The sequence below is a fragment of the Lagenorhynchus albirostris genome, chromosome 3 (assembly GCF_949774975.1).
Source record: "Lagenorhynchus albirostris chromosome 3, mLagAlb1.1, whole genome shotgun sequence".
Taxonomy (NCBI): domain Eukaryota; kingdom Metazoa; phylum Chordata; class Mammalia; order Artiodactyla; family Delphinidae; genus Lagenorhynchus; species Lagenorhynchus albirostris.
The window spans coordinates 9789657-9815369 of NC_083097.1; the positions used below are offsets into that span (position 1 = coordinate 9789657).

General features: G+C 38.8%; 1 protein-coding gene across 1 annotated transcript in view; it reads right to left on the minus strand.

Annotated features, from left to right (window-relative positions):
* Positions 1–25713, minus strand: part of LOC132517937 (uncharacterized) — a 175230-nt gene that overhangs the window by 75688 nt on the left and 73829 nt on the right. The window contains exon 3 of the mRNA XM_060145960.1: positions 22537–22616. Coding sequence (XP_060001943.1) covers positions 22537–22616 — 80 coding nt within the window. The remainder of the gene's footprint in view (positions 1–22536; positions 22617–25713) is intronic.

Genomic DNA, 25713 nt, shown 5'->3' on the forward strand with positions numbered 1-25713 from the left:
AGGTTGTTATAATTCTAGCTGAGAAGCAAGTGTGAGGTGAGGATTCCAGAAAGGTGTATAATCTCTATACACATAATGAAAACAACAGTGGGAAGATTCTTTTGGTAAATGTCAATAGAAATGGGTAGGAGAGGAATAATCCTGTCCTACCCATGTGGTTTAAAAGAATCCAGTTTTAGACCCCTTTTGGCATCATTGCCCAGTAGACACAAAAGTCACACAGACTGTATCTGTGGCTTCAGGGAGTTCCTTCCCCACTCTGCTTTTAGGCCCTGGGGCCAGCACTTTCCAGGAGAAAGCTGAAGTTCACTCCAAGATGGACACAGCAGCATTTCCATGGCCAATCTCCAATCAATCCAGGAGACAGAGTCCTCTGCAGCTGGGGAGATGTGGGACCCACAAGACTTCGGACCTCAAGCCCTGAGCACTGCACCCAAAGTTCTAGAGTGCAGGATTTTCCAGAATCTGACACCCTGTCACACAAGGGCGGCAGGGCCTTGCCAACATTTCTAACCATATATATATCTTGACCCTGTTCATCTCATCCATGACTACATGTCTCTAGCACCCCTTCTGCATTGGCAGAACCCATTGGTGTAGATCTTGGTACCCATTTTTGAAGGGCCCAGTGACCATACCTAGATTATGGACTCCTGATTGGGATTCTCAAGTGCTAATCATCCATGCCTAGGGTGAAAAATAATGTTAAATTGCAAACACACATTTTACACTGAACTATTTTCAAAATAAATTACTCTCTGGACAATGTAACACAGCCTGCAGACATAATCATCATTACAGGCTTACTCCACTGGTGGGACAGGAAGTGATGGAAAAAGTTATTACCTTCTTAGAACCACTAATTCTGAATTTACAAAAAGGGCCTAATCCAGTGTGATCAGGCTGAAGTAGATGAGACACTTGTTTCCAAAAAAGCAGGGCTGGCCAAGGAAAATAGGAATAGGGGCATGGCAACAGGTCAAGTATGGGAACAAAAGCAAACAAGAGGGGAGTATATCAACGAATCAAATCTATGCAGGTAAGGGAAGTGGACATGGAGGATGGTAGGAGACCTTGGCTCACGGGGGTGAACTCAAAAAGCTAGGGTGAGCCACTTACATGGGCGATTTTTACCACACGGTATTATTAAAGCCGGAGAACTCAGAAAAGAACAAAATAAAAACCACCCAAAAACAACACTCATCCTTTTGTTATATGATTTTCCAGGCTTCTTTTCTATGACTATTTTTACACAGTTGAAACACTGCACATAGGAATTTATTTATTTATTTATCTTTAAAAAATTTATATTGTAGTTGCTTTACAATGTTGGGTTAGTTTCTACTGTACAGCAAAGTGAATCAGCTATACATATATATCTATCCCCTCTTTTTTGGATTTTCTTCCCATTTAGGTCGTCACATAGGAATTTATATTCTGCTGTTGTCACCAAAGATTACAATTAATGTCATTTAACAATGATTTTGATCATTGATTTGCTTGCCCACTAAATCAGGTCCAGTGACATTATTACAAGACCTACTCACTGGGGTGGGTGCTATGATCAGATCCCTCCCAGGAAGGATCTATTCCCCCAGCTGCCAGAGGACCCTCAGCTGTCAGCCCCCTGGGGAGTGGCTCAGCCCAAGAATCACGCTCCCTTCCCTTCCAGAGCAGCCTACAACCCTTGACTGGTTGGGTGTGAGGATATGTAGGCCTAGCCCCCTTACCCCAGGCAAGCCCTGCAGCTCTCCTGTAGGTCAGCTGGAGCCTCTGTTGCGACTGTACCACAGCCCAACTTCTCCCTCTGTCCTGGCCAGTGTCCTGTTCCCTTCCCTTCCCTTGAGCAGTGCTGACCCCAAGAGCACCCCAATAAGCCTCCTGTATGCTATTTTTCATGTCAGAGTCAGCTTCCTGGGGACCCCGGCCTGAAAGATGCGAGCATTTATTAGGAACATAGGCTCTTTAATCTCCAACTACTTTTGAGACAGCATTCTACAAGACAATTTCAATCTCAAAATTTTAAAATACCTACTCAAAAGGATATTTAAGACCTTTGAACTAAAAAGCAAATTTTATTGAGCTATTGAGCAACAATGCAGGGTATCCACCTTGCCAGGGGCTGAAAATATTAAAACAAACATAGTCCTTGCTCTGTAGACTCTATGGAGATTACTGATATGTGTGTATGTGTGTATTGTACGTACGTATGTGAGTTGGGGTGAAGAGTCTACAGAGAACAGAACTATTGACAATATGGTATGAAACTGATGAAATTAACGGGAAATAAGAAAACCACCGTGTATAAAAATATTTCGTTCTATCATTTCAAATTATTTCTATATATTCAAAATAGAATAAAAAAGAAAAAAATCATGCTAGCTCAGGAAACAAACTTTAAGCACTACTTCATAGAGTAAATGTTGAGGATGCTGGATGAGTTGGATGCTGGCTTCCAAAGCCACCCAAGGCTTGCTTGTTGTTCTCTTATGACAGGGGAAAAAAAAAAAAAAAAGAGGGAGGGGGATAGCAAAGCATTTGAAGTAGTCATTTTGCATAAAAGGAACATGCAATTCAGAGAAAAAGAGGAAATTATGTGAGCAATTAATGCCTCTTTATGAAATGATAAGGCAGTTAGTGGAAACACCAGCCACTAGTGTTCACGGTGAAGTGCAGCCCCCGGGGGCCCAAGGAGGGGAAAGGCGGTAATGCAGGTTCATCACAAAGACACTCAGAGCTAAAAGCAGTCTAGGAGAGCTCACATCCATATGCCAAAGAGTCACTATCTTTGCTAAAAATACTGGATTGACATGAATTCTCGCATCAAATGCAAGACTTTTAATGCCTAAATGGATAAGCATTTTTAATAGGGAACAACATAATCAGCCATGCTTATATGTATATAATAGCCCTCAACAGCCCTGCAAAAATCATACTCAGGAACAGTCCCTGAAGTCTTAAGGGAACTTGACCTCAGGACTCCTTCCACCTGGGATGGGACTTGCTGGTCCACAGCTGCCAAAGGAGAACACGTTTCCAGCAGATCCACTGGGAATCACAAGCAAAAGCTGCTGGGACCTCAGGCAATCAGCACCCTTTAGCCCTGACCAAACCACAGAGGTCTAGCGGGAGCCCGGAGGCTGAGCCCTGGCTTCCAAGACAACTCCAGCTCTCCTGGGGGACCAGGAAGCTTCCCTTCTGGGCAAAGGCCTCCCCTCCCCACGTCAACATCCTCTCAAGCCCTGATGTGTATTGACATCACCCCAGAGCCTTGAGATTCTGCGTGTCTAACAAGCTCCCAAGAGATGATGTTCCTGAGCCCCCGGCACCTCACTTTGAAAGCCAAGTAACCAGTCTCCGATAAGATGGTTTTGGGGGACCCTAATCGTCCATCTTCTTGGTCTGCCGGCTCTCCCAATAAAGTCATATTCCTTGCCTCAGCACCTCCTCTCACGATTTATTGGCCTGTCTTGTGCTGAGCAGAGTCAGCTTGGACTCCTAACACAAAGCTGCTGCAAATACCTGCAACCACCATAGCTTCCCAGGCTTGGGAGGCACTAGAGTCCCATTTTCTTGGAAGGAGTTAGGAAACGATGTAGCTCACAGGGGTCGGAGGCTGAGAGACCCCAGGGCTGATTCTTTGCCAGAGTCCTGGCACCATGCTTTATTTATTTAGATGCTGGGTTTTTTGTTTTTTAAATTTTTGTTGAAATATAGTTGGTTTACAATGTTGTGTTAGTTTCAGGTGTACAGCAAAATGATTCAGTTTTATACAACCACATATACATATATCTATTTTTTTTAGATTCTTTTCCATTATAGGTTATTACAAGATATTGAGTATAGTTCCCTCTGCTACACAGGAGGTCTTTGTTGCTTATCTATTTTATATATAGTAGTGTATAAGTTTTAATTGCCAACTTACTAATTTATCCCTCCCCCCTTCTCCTTTGGTAATCATAAGTTTGTTTTCTATGTCTGTGAGTCCATTTCTGTTCCGTAAATAAGTTCATTTGTATTAATTTTTTTTTTTTTTTAGATTCTACATATAAGTGATATCATATGGTATTTGTCTTTCTCTATCTGACTTACTTCACTTAGTATGGTCATCTCTAGGTCCACCCATGTCAGTGCAAATGGCATTATTTCATTCACTTTTTAATGGCTGAGGAATATTCCATTGTGTATATCTACCACATCGACAGATGAATGGCAACATGCATTTAAAATAAGAGTCTCAGGCTCCTTGTCTGAAAATGGGAGTGATGCCTCCCTCTTTAGTAGGTTGTTAGATGTTTGTGGTCTAAATATTCTAAGAAACACATAAGCTATCTTTTCCTCAAAGACTTTTCTGACAAACCATTCTCCCTGCTCTCACTTTGGTTCTTAAACACTTAAAAAAGTAGAGATGACTACATCTACTTCTATGGTGCATTAATCTGCACTAATTTGATATACAAAAGGAATTCTAATAAAACAATTTCACTTTCTCAATCTACTTAACTATACTGCCTTGTCAAAGAAATAGGCTGCTATGGGATAAAACAGGCTTCAAAATACCCCAACTAACATACAGCAACACTCTCTTATGTATGTGTGTTAGGATTATGGTGTATTTTCTTCTCAAATGTGTTTGTTTCCTATACATAATTTTTCCCCATAGGTAGTATCATGCCGAGTGTGAAATTTCTTACCCTGTTTTCATTACTGTCCATTATAACATGAGCATTTTTTACAAGTGTAATCTTTTAAGAGGCAGCTTTTTTCGTTGTTTGTTCCTTGAGTATTTATAGATTGAAGGGAAACAAAAAGCATTACTGCATCTGTAATCTCACAGAATAGTATCAAAAAAATATGGTATTTCCATGCTTGACCCATCTCAGAACAAATGGAATTGGTGGAATATGAAAACTGTGCAGTGTGAAAATTACACAATTAGTAAAATATAGGAAAGGGTTGACCTACAAAGATCATTTTCTCCTGGTGTTACAAGCACGAACTCTGGACCTTCATTACTGGGCTTAAATCCCAGATACGCCATTTACTGCATAGGTGACTTAGAAAAGTATCTTGAACTCTATGACTTTCCATTACCCCCTCCATAAAACAGGGCTAAGACAAGAAACTCCCTCATGGGCTTGTTGTAAGAATTAAATGCAATTCTATATGCAAAGCGCTCACAAGAGCCCTCGATTCATAGTAAGTACTCAATAAATATAGTGCTAATTACATCAAAGTGCATTTCATGGGTGACAGCAGTGATTCCCAAAGTATGGTCCTCAGACCCGCAGTATCATCATCACCTGGGAACTTAGAATTACAAACTCGTGGGCCTGATCCAAGACCAACGGAATCAGAAAAGAGGGGGACAGCAATCAGTCTTTTAATAAGCCTCCTGGTCATTCCAATGCACTCTTAAGTTTGTAAACCACTGGGATAAAGGCAGAATATACCACTGACCCTTTTTATAGATATGAATTCCCAACGGTTTTCCAGTTTTCTTTTATGGATTAATTAATTTGAGGTGGTGAGGGAAAGGCTGGTTAACAGCTACAGAGCACTACCTAGAGTATAGCTGACCCAGGCATCTTTAACATTAATTAATGATCTCTGTGAATCTTAGGCATTCTAAGACAAAATCCATCCTAAGGTTAACAAACTAGATAACTAAAATATAATGTTAAAATTTTCCTTTCTGTTATAATGCCACACAAAATGAAGAGCAAATATCAGTATTAAAAACTTTATTTTAATAAAAAAAACATTACGGGATTGAATAGGACTCACACATAGCACTCATAGTTTTGAAAATCCATTCATTCTCAGATATTAAATGATTAATAAATGATACGTCAATGCTTCATGATTCTTTTGAGTTGGGCATTAGTATCCTATAGAAAGAGAGTTAATAGTTACCTTAAAAATGCCATTTCCTTTTCATTCATTGACATGGAAAAGAAAGGCAACGACCAGATGATAAAGATAGTCGCCCTTAGGGTGGGGGAATGAGAACTCTTGTAGTGGGAATACAGGATGGTACTCTCCCAAGAGCAAGAAGAAAGGTAGGATACATACTAACAGCATAATTTTTAGTAAATAAAATTATGAAAAGCATATCTTAACTTCCTACAGAAAAGTAAAGTAAAAGCAATCTGTTTAAATACATATTCATAAAACTTTTATAAATATTTCTCCATTATGTTCTCCTGGAAGATAATATTATAGCGTGTAGAATCACCAGTGCTACTGCTGAGCTCATTAATCACCAATTTAAGACTCTCTATACTCACCGACAGTATTCCTAGAATATCCTGAAGCCACTCCAGAGCCTATCTACCATTTGTGGGATTCACCCTGAACTGAATTTGAAGAAACTCTTCCTGCATGAGCACCCTTTTGGAACAGGTGATCCATGCTCATACTGGTTTATTCCAAATAGCAAAGCAGCAGTGTGTCCATAAACCAGTTCCTTCCCTGAGACTGGAAGATTGACCACAGCCTCGAATTACACCACAGTTACATAAACTCAGTTTCCAACTGTAATGGAGTTGTTTAGAAGTCAGGATATTCCTCTAACAGAAGCGTGGGGGGAAAGGAAGAAAACTGCACGCTCTTTGCAGGACACCCAGCAAAGCATACACATCTGTGCTGATTGTGTAATAATTTTCTGACACTAAGCAATGCTCATTCAAAGGAAGCCCAGCTATAACTTAAACTCATTTCAACTTTTATCAATGTAACACTTTGCTCATTTAGCCAATGCCCACTATCTTTAATAGTATTCTTAGCCTATAAAAGAATGCTGCATAAATAGGGCAAAGAGATTTATTACAATAATTGTTTTCCTGATCTTAATTTACAAGATTAATTGCTTCCATTAAGGCTGCTGCTTCTGCTATTTTCATAACACTGTCTGGATGCTAAGAAATCCAGTATCTTGGCAGTTGATCAACTTTATATATTCTATCGTTACTCAACGGCATTCTACTTGAGATATCGATGCTTAATGAAGGGAAATGTAAGTTATCTATTTCTTGGTGTCTTGTTAGTTATTTTTTGTGAAGAGCTCTTTCCTAATCAGACTGGCTGGGAACACTTAGGCCCATGCATTCTGTTTTGTAGCGCTCTCCAACAAGTCACAGGATATTACTTTTAATGACAAAGTTCTCATAAACAATTCTCAATAGTTTTCCAGTTCACTAGTAAGATTTTTCACCTGGCTGCCTATGATAAGATTTAAATGGGATCAACAAAAACCGTATTTCTTATAAAAATGATGTGTAGCGTGTACATTCAATTTTTTAAAAATCCCTAAGTTATCGTTATTAAAGTTAATTAAAATTGTTGCTTATAACATTAATTGTTGCTTCCTCAATGCGTAAGATATACTTTGAGTCAATTCAGCTTACAAGTGTGCAGTGCTCTTTGATGTCCGATGTTCAGACTTTGGGGGCAGTCCAAGGTGGAAATGTCAAGGTCACTGCTCTCCGGGTGCGCCTCACGGCAGACGTGAGACACAAGATTCATCAAACATTGAGTGCATGTGAAGACGGTTCTTTGACTTGGAAGTTGCTCTAGTTGACTACAGAGTGCACCCACACTTGAGTTCTTACTCCTTCCGGGAGGCTGGTGCTCTGGGAAAGAGCTCACCCATCTCTGAGGCCCAGGACCCAGCCAAGGGTTTGCCTTATTGGTTCAGTTCTGTTCAGTCTTGAGAGCTCTCAGCCCTAATGAAGGAAGCATTGACTCCAACTCTCTTCTGATCACCTATTTTAACTTGTCAATTACAAGGGGCTTAGTGACTTCTGAGTCACTCTGTATTGTTGCTGTTTGGGGGACCATCAGTACAGGTCTGTGGTCTAGATGAGCCAAGTGCAAGAATCTCCTGGATATAACACTGACGTAATCAGCAAGCCATGGATGACACCAATGGCCAGTGGAGATCTCAGCCTTCTCCAGCTGATGCTATCCGGTCGGCATCCACAGGGACTCTCACGGCACTGTCACTTGCTAGTCTCTCTAGTGGGATCACCCTCTCTCAGAAGCTGAACCATATGAAATTACTATGGCTGTGGGTCAAGGGGCTGGATATTAGCAATCTCATAAGTTTGACCAAATATTTCTACAAATCGACAGCACCCTGTATAACACGGCTCCAGCTTCAAATGAGCTGCGTTCAAAGTCTCTTGTCTTGCAGCTCACTTCAGCTTCAGAGGAAACCCAAAAGAATAGTCTTAAATGTTGGAATCAGTAAATACTCATAATCGATAATGAACTGGGTCAAGTTCTAACCCCTCACCCATACCATGCTGCAGAATCCTACCACCTTCTTTTGAGGGAAAGGTAAATTGATGGATAATTGTAAAATAATGACTCCACTTATCCATTATCTGAAATGTTCTCTTGATGTTCTAGATTTTTCTGCTCATTCTCTGAGTAAACTCTCAAAATGAGAATTCTAAGTATTAACTTTGTTTAGTTTTGAAATAAACAATTTGATGGCTACTGCGGCCAACATAAGTTGGGGATGTAGAGCAGCTAGTAATGCAAAATATGTTATTCCTATCCATACCAACTTTCATTTACGTTGGATTTTACCATTTAAAAATGCTTTTGCTATATTATCTTATTTAAGTAATGGAAAGGTGATGAAATGATTATGTATTTACAAATAAACTTAAGAAGGCCTATAATCCAGTCAAGTTATTATAATTATACCTTTGAAAGAAATGGCAATTTCTCAATAAACTTATGAAAATGGTGGCTTCCATTTTCATTCTTCACTCGGATCAAAACCCATGCCTTTTCTGGAAAATGACAAAGCCTTAATAATGCATCACCCTACCTCAGATTTATGTGTGTCCTGCAAAACCCACAGCACTGGGAAACAGAGGCGAAACATTTGGGATGGGGTACAGTCTGTTCCTGCCCTTTATTTCTGAATTCTAGTTTTCTCATTTATTGACACTGGATTTTTCACATCAAAATCTCAGAATAGGCAAGATACGTAATTGTCTGGCATCTGTAGAACTCGGATAAACATGTGTATACCTCATCTAACTGTGCCCTGGGGTTACAAACAGGTATCTCAAGTAAGTGAAATCCTCTTTTGCCTATGAGGCTGCTCAATCATCTGCAGTCAAATCACTGAATTCTTTTCGGGTCTAACTTTGGGTCTAACCTATTCAGGGACAGTCAAAACAGGCAGGGTCCTCTTATCATTTTCTATGTAGATTAAGTCTTCGAATATTCCAGGCTCATAATAATGCTTCTTTACATAGAAATAGAGTAGGGGTTGATCAGAAAGGTAATGAGGTATGCTCTCTGCTCAAAGTAAGTGTACTCCACATATAGAAGCATTCTGTGATGTAAGGAAGATGGGGTTTAGGGCAGAAGATACTTCTTTTAACCGAACACTTACAAATAAAAACAGCCCTACATCACTTGTAAAATTCATGTTTGCAATAACTAAATAGTTTGGAGGTTTACTGTTGTTCTGCTTTGCTTTGCTTTATTTTGTTGTGTTTTACTCATTCATTCATTCATTGATAAAAAGATGGATGATGTCAACAACTTCTGTTTAAAGCCACAAGTATGTACTGAAGCAATTAAAACAAGTATGATATGTATCATTTATCAGCTCAATCTAAACACAGAGGAGAGTCACAGGCATTACAAGATAGAAAAGTCATATATATACACTACCATGTATAAAATAGATAGCTAATGAGAACCTACTGTATAGCACAGGGAACTCTACTCAATGCTATGTGGTGACCTAAATGGGAAGGAAATCGAAAAAACAGTGGATATATGTATGACTGATTCACTTTGCTGTACAGCAAGAAACTAACACAAATTGGAAAGCAACTATACTCCAATAAAAATTAATTAAAAAAAATAGAAGTCATTACTCAATTGAGTTTAATGCCAGGTTTATACTACTTGTGATGCTCTCTCCAAATTCAGGTGAATAATTTAGTTTAAAGTGCTTTTAAGTCATCAGGGCTTTCTCATATTTGGCAGAAGAAATGACATATCTTCCTTGGAGGACCACCTTTAAACTCAGACCTCATATAATGCCCACACATAAGCTCCTAGGAACATGAACCTGCAATCAGAAATCTCAAACAGCAGAATGAGTAAGTCCCTATGAGCCATATTAATTAGAAGCAATAAGCAGAAGAATAAAATCCACAAAGATTGAAGACAGTGGAATTATCAGATTCAGAATATGAAAAAAACCCATACTTAATATGCTTAAAGATATAAAGGGGACTTTGAAATTGAAACTTAAAAGAGAGCATCCAATATGTCAAAGCAAATATGAATGAGAACAAATTGAACTTAGAGAAATGAAAAACATAATTTAAATTAGCATATTAGAAATAGCTTAATAGAACTCTCATATGCTACTCATAGGATTGGAGGTGGTACAACTGCTTTGGGAAACAGTTTGGCATTCTCTTGAAAAGTTAAACATGCGCCTGCCATATGACCCAGATATTCTGCATGTAGATATTTACCTGAATGAAAAGAAAGTATATGTCATACAAAGACTTGTGTACAAGACTTGTTCATAGCAGCTTCATCTGTAAATAGCAAAAACTATCAACAACCCAAATGTCCATCAACAGGCGAATGAACACATAAATTGTGCTACATTCATACAATGGAATACTACTCAGCATCAAAAATGAATGAGCTAGTGATATCTGTAACAATTAAAATTTAATAATTCTTTATGATAAAACACTTGGCAAACTAGGAATTAAAAGGAAAGACCTTAACTATATAAATTGAGTTTATTTTTTAAAAAACTGTTTTGATATAGCATGACCCAGAAATTCTACTTGTAGCTATACACTCAAGAGAAATGAAAACATTTGTGCACACAAAGATATGTACATGAGTGTTCACAGAAGCCCAATCATAATATCCCCCAATTGGAAACAACCTAAATGTCCAACACTTGGTTAATGGATGAAGTGTGTTATGTCCATTCAATTGAACTTTACTGGGCAATAAAAAAGAAATGACATACGGATACATGGCACAACATGGATAAACATTGAAAACACTATGCTAGATAAAAGGGCCAATCCCCAAAGACCCCATATGGCATGATTCCATTTATATGAAACGTCTAGAAAAGGCAAATCTATAGGGCTGAGAAGGGTATGAGGTTTCTTTTTGGGGTGATGAAAATGTTCTAAAACTGACTGTGGTAATGGCTGTAAAACCCTATAAATATACTAGAACCCATTAACTTTTACATTTTAATTGAATGGTATATGAATTATATATCAATAAAGTTGTTATTTAAAAACACCTGCAGCAATTCTTGTAATGATAAAGGAATTCCATTAAATAAAAGGTTGCCTAGCCTTGCCCACTTCTTATCAGTACAAAAAGAAAACAAAACGAAATGAAAATTAAAAGATTTTAAAAGAAAACAGAATATAGTAATCTTTACAGGTTACTCATATAAAAACCCTGAAGGAACCTAAAAACTAATTACAGAAATACTTAAAGAGTTTTTAGCAAGTTTGCTTGGTATCAGATCAATACATAAAAATCAATTGCATTTCTATATAAAAAGAAGCTCTTAGAAGTTGCACCTTATAAAAAGGATAACATTTCCAAGAGCAACGAAAACTCTAAGGGGCCTAAGCATGAATGAAAAAAAGAATAGTGCTAAGTCTTTAAGAAGAAACGTATAAACTTCATTGAAAGACAGTAAACAAAATGGATTGACATCAGGTTCATGAATAGGAAGACTTAAAATAACAAAGCTATAATTTCCTCCAATATCCCAGAAGTAGACCACACATATGTGAAAATCTGACATATGATAGAGATGGCATGCTAAGCTCATGGAGCAAATGACAATCTACTCAATAGCAGGTATTGGGATAATCAGTTATTTACATGAAAAAAAAAAAAACTGAATCTCTACCTTTTCCAGGCGCCCCCCTCCAAAAAAAAAAACAAAATCAAAAACCAAAACACAACCAGGAAATCAATTACAAGCGAATTAAAGACTTTAATAGGGCTTCCCTGGTGGCGCAGTGGTTGAGAGTCCGCCTGCCGATGCAGTGGACACGTGTTCGTGCCCCGGTCCGGGAAGATCCCACATGCCACGGAGTGGCTGGGCTTGTGAGTCATGGCTGCTGAGCCTGTGCGTCCGGAGCCTGTGCTCCGCAATGGGAGAGGCCACAACAGTGAGAGGCCCACGTACCCGCAAAAAAAAAAAAAAGGCTTTAATATAAGAAGCTATAGGGAGTTCTCTGGTGGCCCAGTGGCTAGGATTACGGGCTTTCACTGCTGTGGCCCAGGTTCAATCCCTGGTCAGGGAAATGAGATCCCACAAGCTGTGTGGCAGAGCCAAAAAAAACCCCAAAAAACTTAGGAAATTGTTTTAATGTTGTTTTAGTAGATATGATTTCTTAAGCAAGATTCCAAAAAGCATGAATCCTAAAGAAAACAGACTGATCAATCTAGCAAAACTAAAATAAGCCCTTCTGTTCATCAGAGGACACCATAAGAAGGTGAAAAAGCTCAAACTGGAAGAACATGGTGGTAAACACATTAAATTAACAGAAAATGAGTGTCCAAATATACTGAGAATTAAAATAACTAAGAAAAAGGAAAACCAGTAACAGAAAAATGTGTAAAAGACATCAATAGGCATTTAATGGAAAAATAAACACAAATCTCTAATAAATATGTAAAAAGTCCTGTTAGTGCAGAAGGTAGGGAGATGCCAACTTCAAAGCCACCAGATTTGCAACAAAAGGGCCAAGAAAACTTGGAAAGTAGCAAGTTTTTGCTGAGTATATGGAGCAAAGGATTAGTCATCTCTGATGGGACCGTAAATTTGTACAGTTACTTCTGAAAGCTCTTTGACTTTATAAAGGAAGCTGAAGACGTTCAAATCCTGAAAGGTTGCCAGGGCTGCCCTGTGCGTACCCAAAAGAAACACATGCACACCTACACTAGGAGTCCCACACAACCATGTCCCAAGCCATATGTTTCCAAAAAGCAAACCCTGCAAACTCTGCAAATGCTCTTCTCAGGAGAAAGGATAAATGCTTTTTGGCATAGTCAGATAATGAACTAGGAGGCATCAGTGAAAAAAAAAAATTCATGAACTACAAGCACCTATATCGACATGAATAAATCTGGAAAAGAGACGGTTGAGTGAAAAAAATGCAAGTTGCAAAGAATATGTAACATAATTATGTAAGATTCAAAAACAGGCCAACTGGACTTCCCTGGTGGCGCAGTGGTTAAGAATCCGCCTGCCAATGCAGGGGACATGGGTTCGAGCCCTGGTCCGGGAAGATCCCACATGCCGCGGAGCAACTAAGCCCATGCGCCACAACTACTGAGCATGCGCTCTACAGCCTATGAGCCACAACTACTGAGCCCGTGAGCCACAACTACTGAAGCCCGTGTGACTAGAGCCCGTGCTCCACAACAAGAGAAGCCACCGCAGTGAGAAGCCTGCACACCGCAACGAAGAGCAGCCCCTACTCGCCGCAACTAGAGAAATCCCGCGCACAGCAATAAAGACCCAATGCAGCTAAAAATAAATTAATTAATTAAAAAAACACACAAAAACAGGCCAACCAAATAATATTTTGCATATCTGGATGTTTGCATGTGGGAAAATACAAAGAAATCCAAGGGAATGAATAAACATGAAAATTCAGTTTAGTGTTTATCTCTAAGACGGTGAGGTAGGCAATTAAAGAAAGGCAGAAAAGCATCTCGAACAACCATTGGTCAAATTCTATTTCCTCAGTAGAGCTGTGGCATTTTTGAAAACATCCATGTAAACATACCACATATTTTCCATTGTATATATCATATATTTCATTATACTATATATACCACTATCTTAAAGTATAAGATTTTTCTGAGAATCATTTGTAAAGCATAATCTCAAAAAAATTCACTTCATAACTAAAGCCCTATGAATCAATGATAACATTTAAAAAATAAGCTATCAGTCCATTTTAATAGAATACTTTTATTTGGAAGTACCTTATTTTATCATTGTATTCAATTAGCATTTCAGAGTTTTATTTGGTTTTGTGCTTTTCTGACTTAACATGAAAGAATTCTCCCTGGGAATAATGATGCCAGTGAAATCTGTGAAAAATGATGAATTCAATCCCCTGGCAGAAACACTGCTGATTCCTTTATATCTTATTTCCTAAAATTCCCTTATTTTGAAGTTTTTAATATTTCTCTAAAAACTTTCAAATATCCTGCGGAGCTTTATTTCTTCATTAGTTTATTATTCCTTTGTTCTGACTCTAGAGCTGCACAGGAAACTAAGTTCGGATGAATTTTCTCCCTCTGGAATGCTAGTTCATTAGCCAAATATAAGAAGTGTTTGAAATGGCCAGGTTCAAGCTTAAAATAAACCTCTGTACCCGCACCCCAAAGGGCAGTTTAAATAGAATCGAGCTAACTTAATTCTGTCTCTTGAGTTTCGCTCTTGCATTTGCTGCGTTATCTTCATATTAAGTGGTTGATCACACACACGAAGGTTAGCTTGATAGACATCTTGCTATAGACACTAGGACAGCAGAGAAAGATCTTGCTATTATCCGAAATGACATCCCTAAGGCAGCATGAAGACTAAGCTACCTGAGGGCAGGCAATGTGCTTTTCTCATCCAGAGCTGTACTCCCAGTGCCTATTACATTGTGTGACACATAGTAGGGCCATAATTTATGTGTGTTTAACGAAGCCATGAATGAGTGGATGAATGAGATCTTGCACTCCTTCCTGTCCTAAAAGAGGACTCCACAAACCCATGTTCTTATAGACTTGTCCTTGTTTCACTGGCCCTAGCAACCCACTCACATGGCTGAGGGCAACACTTCTCTGATTTGGGAACTAGATAGGCAGACCTCAGCTTTTAGACACAAGTCCCAGAGGGATGCTGTTAGCTTCCACAGTCCCTCAAAGACCCCAAAAGGCTTTAAAACAGTGCTAACAATTCCAGTGTTTCAGTAACATTGAGGAATTTCTCTATTCCCACCTTCATCTCTTTGGTAAAATTATTTTCTAGTACCAGGTTACAAAGGCATTAAATGAGCTTATTAGTGACAGTAGGACACAGACACTCAAAATTATAGTGACTTGAGCAACTGTCCACCTGAGGCAAGTGCAATTTTTATGGTTATGAGACCATATCAAACAGTGTGATGTTTCAGTACATCGTGGCTATATGATCACATACATACTGCTCACACATTAATTCAAGAATATCACCATACTGTGGTGTCCCTAGCAGAAAATGGTGACAGTCAGAATACTCTGTCTTCAGTTAATTTGATATCATCATAATCATCCACTAAATAAAACAAAAAGAAGGAAAGGTATAAACAAATAACAGTGCTCTATGAAGATGAGGGCATTTCCTATCTACCTGTGCACGTGACAAGTGAGTCATAATTATAATATTTATAAAAATTAATTAATTCATTAAGAAGAGGACCAGCCCACATATATCAAATATTTTCTCAGTGACAAACACTATGTTATTTATTTTAAACACTTTTCCACATTTGATCCTTATAACCAACATCTCAGATAAGTACTATTCGCCCCAATTTACAGGCAGATAAATTGAGTTTCTAGAGGACTAGTATATTTCCCAATGTCACACACTTAGCAATAGGCAGAGCGAAGATTCAAAGCCAAAACTTACCGGTTCCAAACTGCATTGTCTTAAACACCACCCGGACCACCTCCTAAACATCAGAGCTTCAGTATTTCTTGGGCATTTATGATACGACAGGCAATCCCAGAATCCCGAAAGACAGAATGAACTCTTTACCTTAAATGAGGAATGTCAAAATGACAGTGAGTCTCAACAGGTGGAGACCATCATCTACACATCAGAAAGAGAAGGTTAATTGCTAGATTTGGGGTAAAGCTGGCAGTCAATTCCTTGGACAGATCTTTTCAATAAAATCTTGCTGAGAGTTACATTCTCAAATAAGTGTGTAAGACGAAGCAACAATTTGTGACAAGTTTTAAACTTCCTCAGCTCTTGAGGTACTAAACAAACAGATGTTTCCGAAGACTGGGGCTTATGAATACCACTTTACTGTCAACAAATTAGGCAACATCTTTGCTGCCTGCTGCTAACGCAGCAATCTCTTAAATTTAAAATTCTATGATAGCTTCTCCTGGATAAAAGGGAATTAGCATACATTCACATACCATGAAATAAAAAAATCAAAGGTTCCTTGTTGAAAATAGGCAATGGTTGCTCACAGTGTTGGCTTAGCCTACCCAAATGTTTAAGTTAAAAAAAAAATAGTAATTTTGCAATCCTGCTCTGTCTCCTTTGACACAAGTGAGTTTACAGACCCTCCCAACTCTAACTCTGAAACCACTGTCAAGTGCTCATGACCTTGCTTTCAGTTTTATGACCCATCTCCTGCACAGAGGCTAGCATCTTATGTGGCTGTCACCAGCCTCCATGGGCTTCAATCTATTCTCCACGCAGCTGGCAGAACCAATGCTTCCTTCCAGAATATCACTTCCTTGGGGAGAACCGTCTTCCATGTTCTATCGCCCACTCAACAAAACCCAAAGTCTCTAGCCTGACTGCTCACCAAATGGTCCTGTCTGCACCCTTAATCAACACCAGTCCATCTATGGGCTCACTATACCAACCACACTGATTCCTATCCACCCTTGTCTTTCTGACTTTGTACTTTCCTTCTGAGCAATGCCTTTATGCCAGTTCTTTCCCTGCCAATGTTTCACATCTTCGACACACAAATATCCCTCTGTGAAACCATCACTGGTATGGCCTCCTGTTCTCTTCATGGCACCAACATGTTCCAGCATGTTCTGCCTGCTTATGTCTCTCTCTCTGTATTTGACAGTAACCCCCTGGAGACCAGGAGCTTCACCACATTCACTTTTTATTTATTTATTTATTTTTGTTCTTTTGCAGTACGTGGGCCTCTCACTGCCGTGGCCTCTCCCATTGCGGAGCACAGGCTCTGGACGCGCAGGCCCAGCGGCCATGGCTCACCGGCCCAGCCGCTCCACGGCATATGAGATCTTCCTGGACCGGGGCACAAACCCGTGTCCCCTGCATTGGCAGGCGGACTCTCAACCACTGCGCCACCAGGGAAGCCCCACATTCACTTTGGAAGCCCAAGGAGTGCCTGCTAACATGTTGGGTCCATACAGTCTTTCACAAGCATCTTTTTTTAAATAAATAAAACCAGTGATTTTACTTCTTAAGAGTCCCAGTCCACGTGAGCTCCCAGTGTGAAAAGCTCTCTTCCAGCTACCTGTCTTTCACCCAGCTTTTAGCCAATGTAGAACACACCTAGACTATCTGAGGCAGTTTACAATATACTTACAAACTTCTTTTAGACTGTGTTTTCCCAAATATAAAGTCCATGCCATAACCCACCTGGAGATGTTCCCATATTGAACAAACTCCCCACATAAACGTGTAGACATCTATCTGCCTTCCTCTGAAGCACCAGATCTATTTGGTAACATCTTGCCATCCTCACGACTGAATTACTTGGCTCTATCATTCAAGTCCAAGAAAAGTCCCCATGTTAAAATATTCAGACATGACTTACTGTGTATCATGAAAGGTTTGAATGAGATGAAGGGCACAGTGACACATCTGGAACAGACTTAAGTGCTCAATGTTTCCTATTTTACAGGTGAGGAAACAGAGGCCCAGAAAACCCAAATGACTTGTCCCAAGTCACAGCTTGAGTGTTTCAGTGCCAAGACCATGATCTTCCTGCTATGCCCCGACTACCTTTCCATCTTAATAATTTGAACATACAGCGCTCATGGTGTTCATCATCCAGTCTTGACAACTGAAGTTCTTTCTTCTTAAGTGGATCAAATACTCATTGTTTTTTTGTCAGTTGAAATATCACTGGTTTCCAGTCCTCTGACATGAGCATAACAGACAAATATAAATTTAAGTAAACTTGGTAAAAGCTTTTGGACCTTCGGCATCTGAGCAAAGGCAGAATGGAGGACACACAAATACCTTCATCAACAGGTCCTTCTACTTCTCAACACACTTATAGCTTTATATAACCAGGAGACTAATGAGCGTGCATCTTTTGGTCAATGCATTCATCTCTTGCTGTTCCCTGTTTGAAACACATCTATTCAGAGAGTCACTGGCTTCTATACCTTAATTTACTATTTCCTGCTATACATATGTTATCCTTGCATTACTGCTCTCCTTTTGATGATGACACAATATCAAAAGTCCCATCTCTAGCTCTAGCAGTGGGTCCAGAGACGCATTAAGTTGCCCCAGGTGAAAGAGAAACTGATTTGGCTTTCTTCCATTTCATTGTGTCAATTTCCATGTGGTTCTCTAGTCTATATTATGAAAGAGACAAAAGTGGTGCTATCCTGATAGATCCTTTTAGTCCTAGTGAGAGGAACTATTTTATAATTTTTTGCAGAAAAATTAAGGAGACTTCAGTGAAAAACTTATCTGTATCAGGGCAAAAAACATATATGATTCACTAGTAACAGCATGCAAGATGCTGTGTGAGATGCTTTACTTACATTTCTCATTTAATCTTTACAAAATTACTGAAAAGCATTATCCCCATTTGTGTAGATGAGAAAAGTAAAATTCAGAGAAATTAGGAAAGCTAGGCCATACCATAAAAACACAATGATGGGGGCTTCCCTGGTGGCGCAGTGGTTGAGAGTCTGCCTGCCGATGCAGGGGACGCGGGTTCGTGCCCCGGTCCGGGAAGATCCCACATGCCGCGGAGCGGCTGGGCCCGTGAGCCATGGCCGCTGAGCCTGTGCGTCCGGAGCCTGTGCTCCGTGGCGGGAGAGGCCACAACAGTGAGAGGCCCGTGTACAGCAAAAAAAAAAAAAAAAACACAATGATGAAATTTAGGTCCAATTTATGGAGCCACAAACTTCACCTTTCAGATCTATGAGTTTGAAAAAAAAATGCTGTAAAGATGAAAGAAAACATGAAGCATCTTCTAGACTAACTATATTTATAAATATTTGCAGTTTTCTACCAATTGGAATATTAAATTTCAATATATATTAGAGTTAGTTTTCCTCAAAAATCTGTTTTACAGTGCAAAACCTCTAAATAAAATTTGGTATATTAATAATTTTTAGATGTAAAACTAATATTAGTTTGTTGATATCTCACTTTGGAAAGAGGACAGGCTTCAAATTTGATGCAAAAGTGTTAAGATACAATAATTGCCCTAAGACATATATCAGATAATTATAACTATTAAATATTTTTAGGACCTACATAAAATTCTCAGGACAGTTGACTATTTCTTACCCCACAGAAATCTAGAACAATGTGTTTAATTGTGCTATAGAATGAATGTTTGTGTCCCTCCAAAATTTACGTTTTATGGTGAAACCTAATCCCTAGTGTGATGGTATCTGGAGGTGAGGCCTCTGGGAGGTGAGGTCATGAGGATGGAGCCTTCATGAATGGGATTAGTGCCCTTATACAGAAGGCCCTGGAGAGCTCCCGTGTCCCTTTCACTATGTGATGACACAGCATAAAGATTATGACCCAGGAAGCAGCTTCTCACCAAACAGTGAATTTGCCTGTGCTTTTATCTTGCACTTCCCAGCCTCCAGAAATGTGAGAAATACATTTATGTTGTTTGTAAGCCACCCAATGTATAGCATTCACTTACAGCAGCCTGAACTAAGACAATGTGATAACTAGTATTTTATAGACTTAGTGTAATTTGTCCACTGGCAATTTGCAAGAGAATACTGAACAGTTACTTTGGATGCACTTAAAAGCAATGATAACCTATACTATTGACACTCTTTATGTCATTTGTATAAGAATGAAATCAGAAACATATTCAGATGAAGAACTTTGAAACTGCTATAATCATTGGAGGTGGGGGGGGCGTGGGGGAGGAGAGGGAAGAAGAAGAAAATCAGTTCAAAAACGTTTTACCTCTAGGGTGAAAATGGACTGAAGACATTTAGATGGTTATTTACAACATAATTCAAGACACCATTTAAGACACGATAATAACAGCATTCCAGCGAGGCATTTTAAATGTGTACTTGGGGAGTAAAGATACCTGGGTTCAAAAATCATGGGTTCAAAAACCAATGTCTGGTCACTAGCTGCTGGATGTTGGGAAAGCAATTTCTCACTCAGAATCTCAGTTTTCTCATCTACAAAATGAAATACAAGTAAGACTTATTAACTCATAGGGTTAACTAAGAGTAAATGGCATGACCTATATAAACCACAGTTAATATTGTGCCCAGCCTATGGAAATTGCTGCAAAAATACTACCATTATTATTGTTAAAATTATCACTACTATCATCATCTTCTTAAGATGAGAGTGAAAATATGAGAATAGGTCAACCACAGTTCCACATCACAGAGCACATCAAACCAACAGGCCTTGGATTCCAGAGTACTATTTTGGAATCTGGCAAGGTCAGAATAATATACAATATGTTATATGTAATGTATAGAGATGGAAATATGTATAGATAGTAAGACTGGTGATTTTTGCCCCCCAAAAAATAGCAATGAGAATAAGAACAGTAATGAAAGTACTGTGTACTCATTCATTTTTTATTCATTCATTCGGCATTGATTGAACTGTTATGAGCAGTATATGGCCACTGCTTTGCCATATACTCTGAGGCTCTGTCCTTGGGGAATTACTTGGAGATGAGGGGAAGAAACAAGAGGCCCAGCACCTACTTCTAGTGGCTGCGGAGGCTCACAAAGTCCCAGTGCAGGGGAGGAAGAGGCAGCAGTTTTTGTCCAGGTTTTTTAAATAAAAACTTCATTTAATGAAAAAAAAATTCTTAAAAACTAAAAATTATTCAAAAGCTCTTTTCTTTTTTTTTTTTGTTTCTTTTGTTTTTAATGGCAGAAGTATTCACTGGTGGTAAGAATCTAGAATCTTATGGTTTTGAGTGTTTTTTTGCCTTTGGCTACATGACTGTTTAGGAATGTGTGTATATGTAGAAATATCTACATAATTAAAAAAAAACTTTATTTGAAAAATTTCAAGTAATTATTTAATATGTCTGGTTTCCAAAATGAAGTATTTTGGCAAATTTCTTCCTTCTTTATTTAAAAAGAATAAATGGAAATATCTACTTGTTTCAAAATCATATCCTGCAGGATAATTAAGAAATGCACAATATGCCTTACTTTGGAAAACAATTACATTCATATATGACTTCTTAAGAAAATGCAGAAATTATGCTTTTAAATAAATACATTTCATCTGACAAAAGTTTGTGACTACTTGACATATTTCTTCACTGCTAATTTAACCAGATCAGTATTTACTCTAAAAGAAGCCTGACTTCTTTGTAGGTCTGGAAAAGATTTTTAGACTCTATTTATAAAACTGTTGGCATACTCACAGAAGCTAGTTAATAAAGAGAATGACCTTTGATAACATTTATAACATTAATTCCTTTTGTATCCCAATCTCCAAAATATGGCAGACTTTTGAAGAAACTGGTTTGTGAGAAATTCAATAATTCATCTGCTAGAAAGAAAGAGCATCTTCTAATGTGGAGCAAGCATTTTTTACACATATATTACATTTTGTAATTTTTGGCTGTGCCCCTCTGGTATGTGGGATCTTAGTTCCCCAATCAGGGATCGAACCCCTGTCTCCTGCACTGGAAGGCAGAGTCTTAACCACTGGACTGCCGGGGAAGTTCCTACATTTTGTCTTTTTAAACATATATTACTCCAGTTGGAGTCTTGGGTATCTATATTATAAAAATGGCAAGGCTAAAGATGATTGCTTTATTAGTTTTCCTTATTCTACAGTAAATAACGACTCCACTCTACATTCAAATACCTCTACTTCTTAGAATCAAAGCCATAGATTATTTTAATATGTGAATCCAAATGCATGTGCATATGCATGAAAAATTGGCAACAGAAATTAAACTTTTGAATGGAATACAGATGCTCATAGAATAAAATTTACTTTCTCTAAAAAACTTTCATAATTCAGCTTGTAATATATAATACCACCAATAGAAAAGCACTGTATTCATTTTCTATTACTGCATAACTAGTTACCACAAACTGAGCAGCTTAGAAAACATATAATTTTTTTATAGCTAACAGTTTTGTAAGTTTTGTAAAGTTTGTAAATTTCATAAGTTTTTCAGGCGTGGCATGGCTGGATTCTCTGTTCAGGGTCTTACAAGGTTCTCATCAGAGTTTCTGCTGGGCTACTTTCCTTTCTAAAGGTTCTGGGGAATAGCCTGCTTGCAAGTTCATTCAGGCTATGAGTGGAATGCAATTCCCTTTGGTCCTAAGACTGAGGTCCCCTCCTCCTTGCCGGCTGTCAGCTGGGAATCACTCTCAGGATCTAGAAGCCACATGTGTTGCTAGCCACGTCTTTAGCTCCATCTTTAAAGCCAGCAAAGGAGAATTTATCATGTGTCAAATCTCTCTAGCTTTGAATTTTCTGACATTGTCTTTGAGCTCCAGACCGACTCTTGTCAAAATCATCATCAGCATCATCATCATCAGTCTTCCAAGCATCAGGTCTCCTTTAGGAAGATTTCATAAGATAGGTCCAACTATTACTTGAATTCAAGTTCTCTCCCATTATGTTCCTGCTGCCCATGGGAATCAAGGGATATGAGTAAGGCATCTAGTCTGGTATCCTTAAATTTTCAGTAGCACTTGAGAAAATCCCCAGTGTCCTTTGACTGAAGGTTAAAACATTCTGCGGCAAGGATCTTCTAGAAAGGTCAACAGAGTCCCAGACTCCAAACTTTGTTAAGTTCTAATAACTCCCAAGGAAGGGACATCTGGCCCCAATTTGAACAGATCAGGAAGACATTCAGAAGAATGTGAGCCCTGAGCTGGGTAACTCAGGAAGAGATGACCTGGCAAAAGAAGCAGGATATTCTAGATGGAAGGGATCACATGCCTATAACCACGTGAGGTGGGAAAGAGTGGTGTATTCATGAAATTGCAGAAGCGGGAACAGGTCCTTCACAGACATGGTTCTGATCTATGTGTTTACGTAGATCAATTTCATACCACATGGAGGATGGATTTGGGCAGAATGCAGGCAAAGGGATGAGTTAGAATGCTGTTCCAGGGGTCTGTAGAGAGTATGACAAGGGCATGGGTACAGGCAGGTCCTCTGGGGCTTGCAGGAGCAACACAGGGCCCCATCTAGAAGAGGACCAGGTGGCTCCTAGGGCTGCTGGACCAAGACCTCCCTGACAGGTCTTCGCCTGAGGAATGGGTGAGAACCAAGTAGTTGCAACTGGCCAGAGGGTGGAATTGGGCTATTAGCCTATTAGCAAGAAGGATTTGGTCATGACCCTAAATAAAGGGCCTCCTCTATATAAATAACATTCCTGATTCAGATCTGGATGGTTCTGGGGAATTAGGGAGAAGCCAGGGAACCAAACTCTCTTGTTGTGGGAGGAAGGAGGATCCAAGAGCTTGGAAAGGTTTGACCTGAAACCAGTGAGGAAAGCCAAGAGAGAAAGGCGATGAGGGACATAGTGGAACTGTAGCTACAGTAAGAAGCAATAATTCTATTCCAGAAGACTGATAACACTTCAACAACCACTAATTGATCTGATTTCTGGAAGCTATGATATGAATTTGCTTAGAAAAGTCTGAGAAGAGTTTAAGAGATCACAGTGTTCTTATTTGCAGCTACTTGTACCCTAGATATGAGGATGCAGAAGTTGCTTTGTGCTGCAACAATAGCTATCTCCAGATTCTCCACTCTCCAAATTCTCGGCATTCTCATTTATGATTTGATTGACTATTACAAAGTTGGCTGTTATTAATGCATACTAATAATGTCTTTTCATTACATTTAAATTGTCAGTGTAACTACCAGGAAAGGTCTTAGGAATCAGATGGAGCAATTTCCTAACGCCAGTACAGGCAGAGGAAAACCAAACTGTATTTACCAGTCATTTTTACCACTTATATAAAAATCTGAAAAATATTTGATTCTGTTTCATTCCCTCTAACAAACCCTCTTACTCATCCCTAGTATCCCTAAGAAGATAAAACAAATCTAAACCATCACAGACTTCTTTATCTGCTCTCCTTTTTCAAAAATTGTTTACATTCTATTTTGTTTATTTTTAAACATCCCCTTTGATGTGCTAACTAGGTTAGTCTATCACCCTTAATAAAGACTTGAATTTCCAAAGGTGCATTTCTGATTTCTGAAGCTGAGCAAACAACTAGGTTGTGACAGAAAAAAAAAAAAAAAAAAAAAAAAAACAGTGGAAGGTATGTATTGGATTTTCTCCAGTGAAATATCAGTAAATTTCTTTTATTATTCAAATGCAGATTCATACATTAGACTTTTCCAAAATACAAAAATAATCAAGCTTTATGAAGACATATATATAGCTATATGGCAAGGGGAAATAATCAGGCAGAGTCATCTGCACTCAGCACTATTATTTAATATATATTTAATACAGAATTATTGATTATGTATCATGGGCTGTGATCTGGGAATACAAGAGACAGTATAAATAATCACAAGCTGTCATGGGATAATTTTTCTGCCTACTTTGGCAGTTCACTGATGTGTTCTATTCATGAAACATTAGACCTAAGAAAAGATATCAACTCAATCAAATCAAATGAGGGAGGAGGAAAGTTTTTAAGAATTTAAAAGGTAGTCTAATAGATGCAACATCTAAATGCAGCCAGTCCTAATGGGAACTAAACTGGTCTCTGACTTTCAGGAACCACAGAGTCTCTGTTGGACTACTCTATGTCACCACAGATTCTTCCACCAGCACCAAATCCTCATGGCCACCATCTCCTAGCACAAACCATTAGATGTCACAGATTTGGGGTCACTTAGTTCACATTCTCAAGAGCACAAGACTAATTTCTTGCAGGCCAGTTACTGGATTAATCACCCTTGGGTCAGATATCCATTTCTGATCCAATCAGAAGTTGGGAATTGAGACACAGGATACAACATGGTCCCCCAGGCCTGCTGCTACCAAGGGCTGGAGGGGGGTGAAACAAAATACAAGATGGAGATGGAGAGTATGCAAAGTTATCACACAGAAAGATTAGGAATACAAATTGAAAAGGTAATCTGACCAATGGTGAAACAATGGGTTTCAAAGCAAATGATGTAGATGTCAACTCAACCAGTGTTTACAGACCTAAAAAAATCTGACAGACTTAGCTTCTCAGGCAATGTTCACCATTAAAAAAGAGCTCTTCAAATATGTACAACCACATGTACTAAATCAAATACACACTTATAAATATTATTTTCCCCCATACTTTAGTCTCACTAACTTCAACCAGTCACCCTTCTGAAAACAATTTCAAGTGGACACAATTCACTTCTCCTTTTTCTTGTCCAACCTACTTTAGTCAATATGGATGTTCAGACAAGTCTGTGATGAGTTTAAGAGATTACAATGTACCTATTTGTAGCTAGTATAGCCTAGGTACTTGTGTGCCAAAGCAGATGGGCTTTAACATACCGCAATTAAGGCTTTACTATTGAAAATGATATTTCAAAGCAATTTAGTCTAACAAGAGGTGCAATGATTTCCATTTAAAGGTTATCACTGTTGGACAAAGCAAAGAACAATGTTAAAAGATTAATGGCAGGTAGCTCCA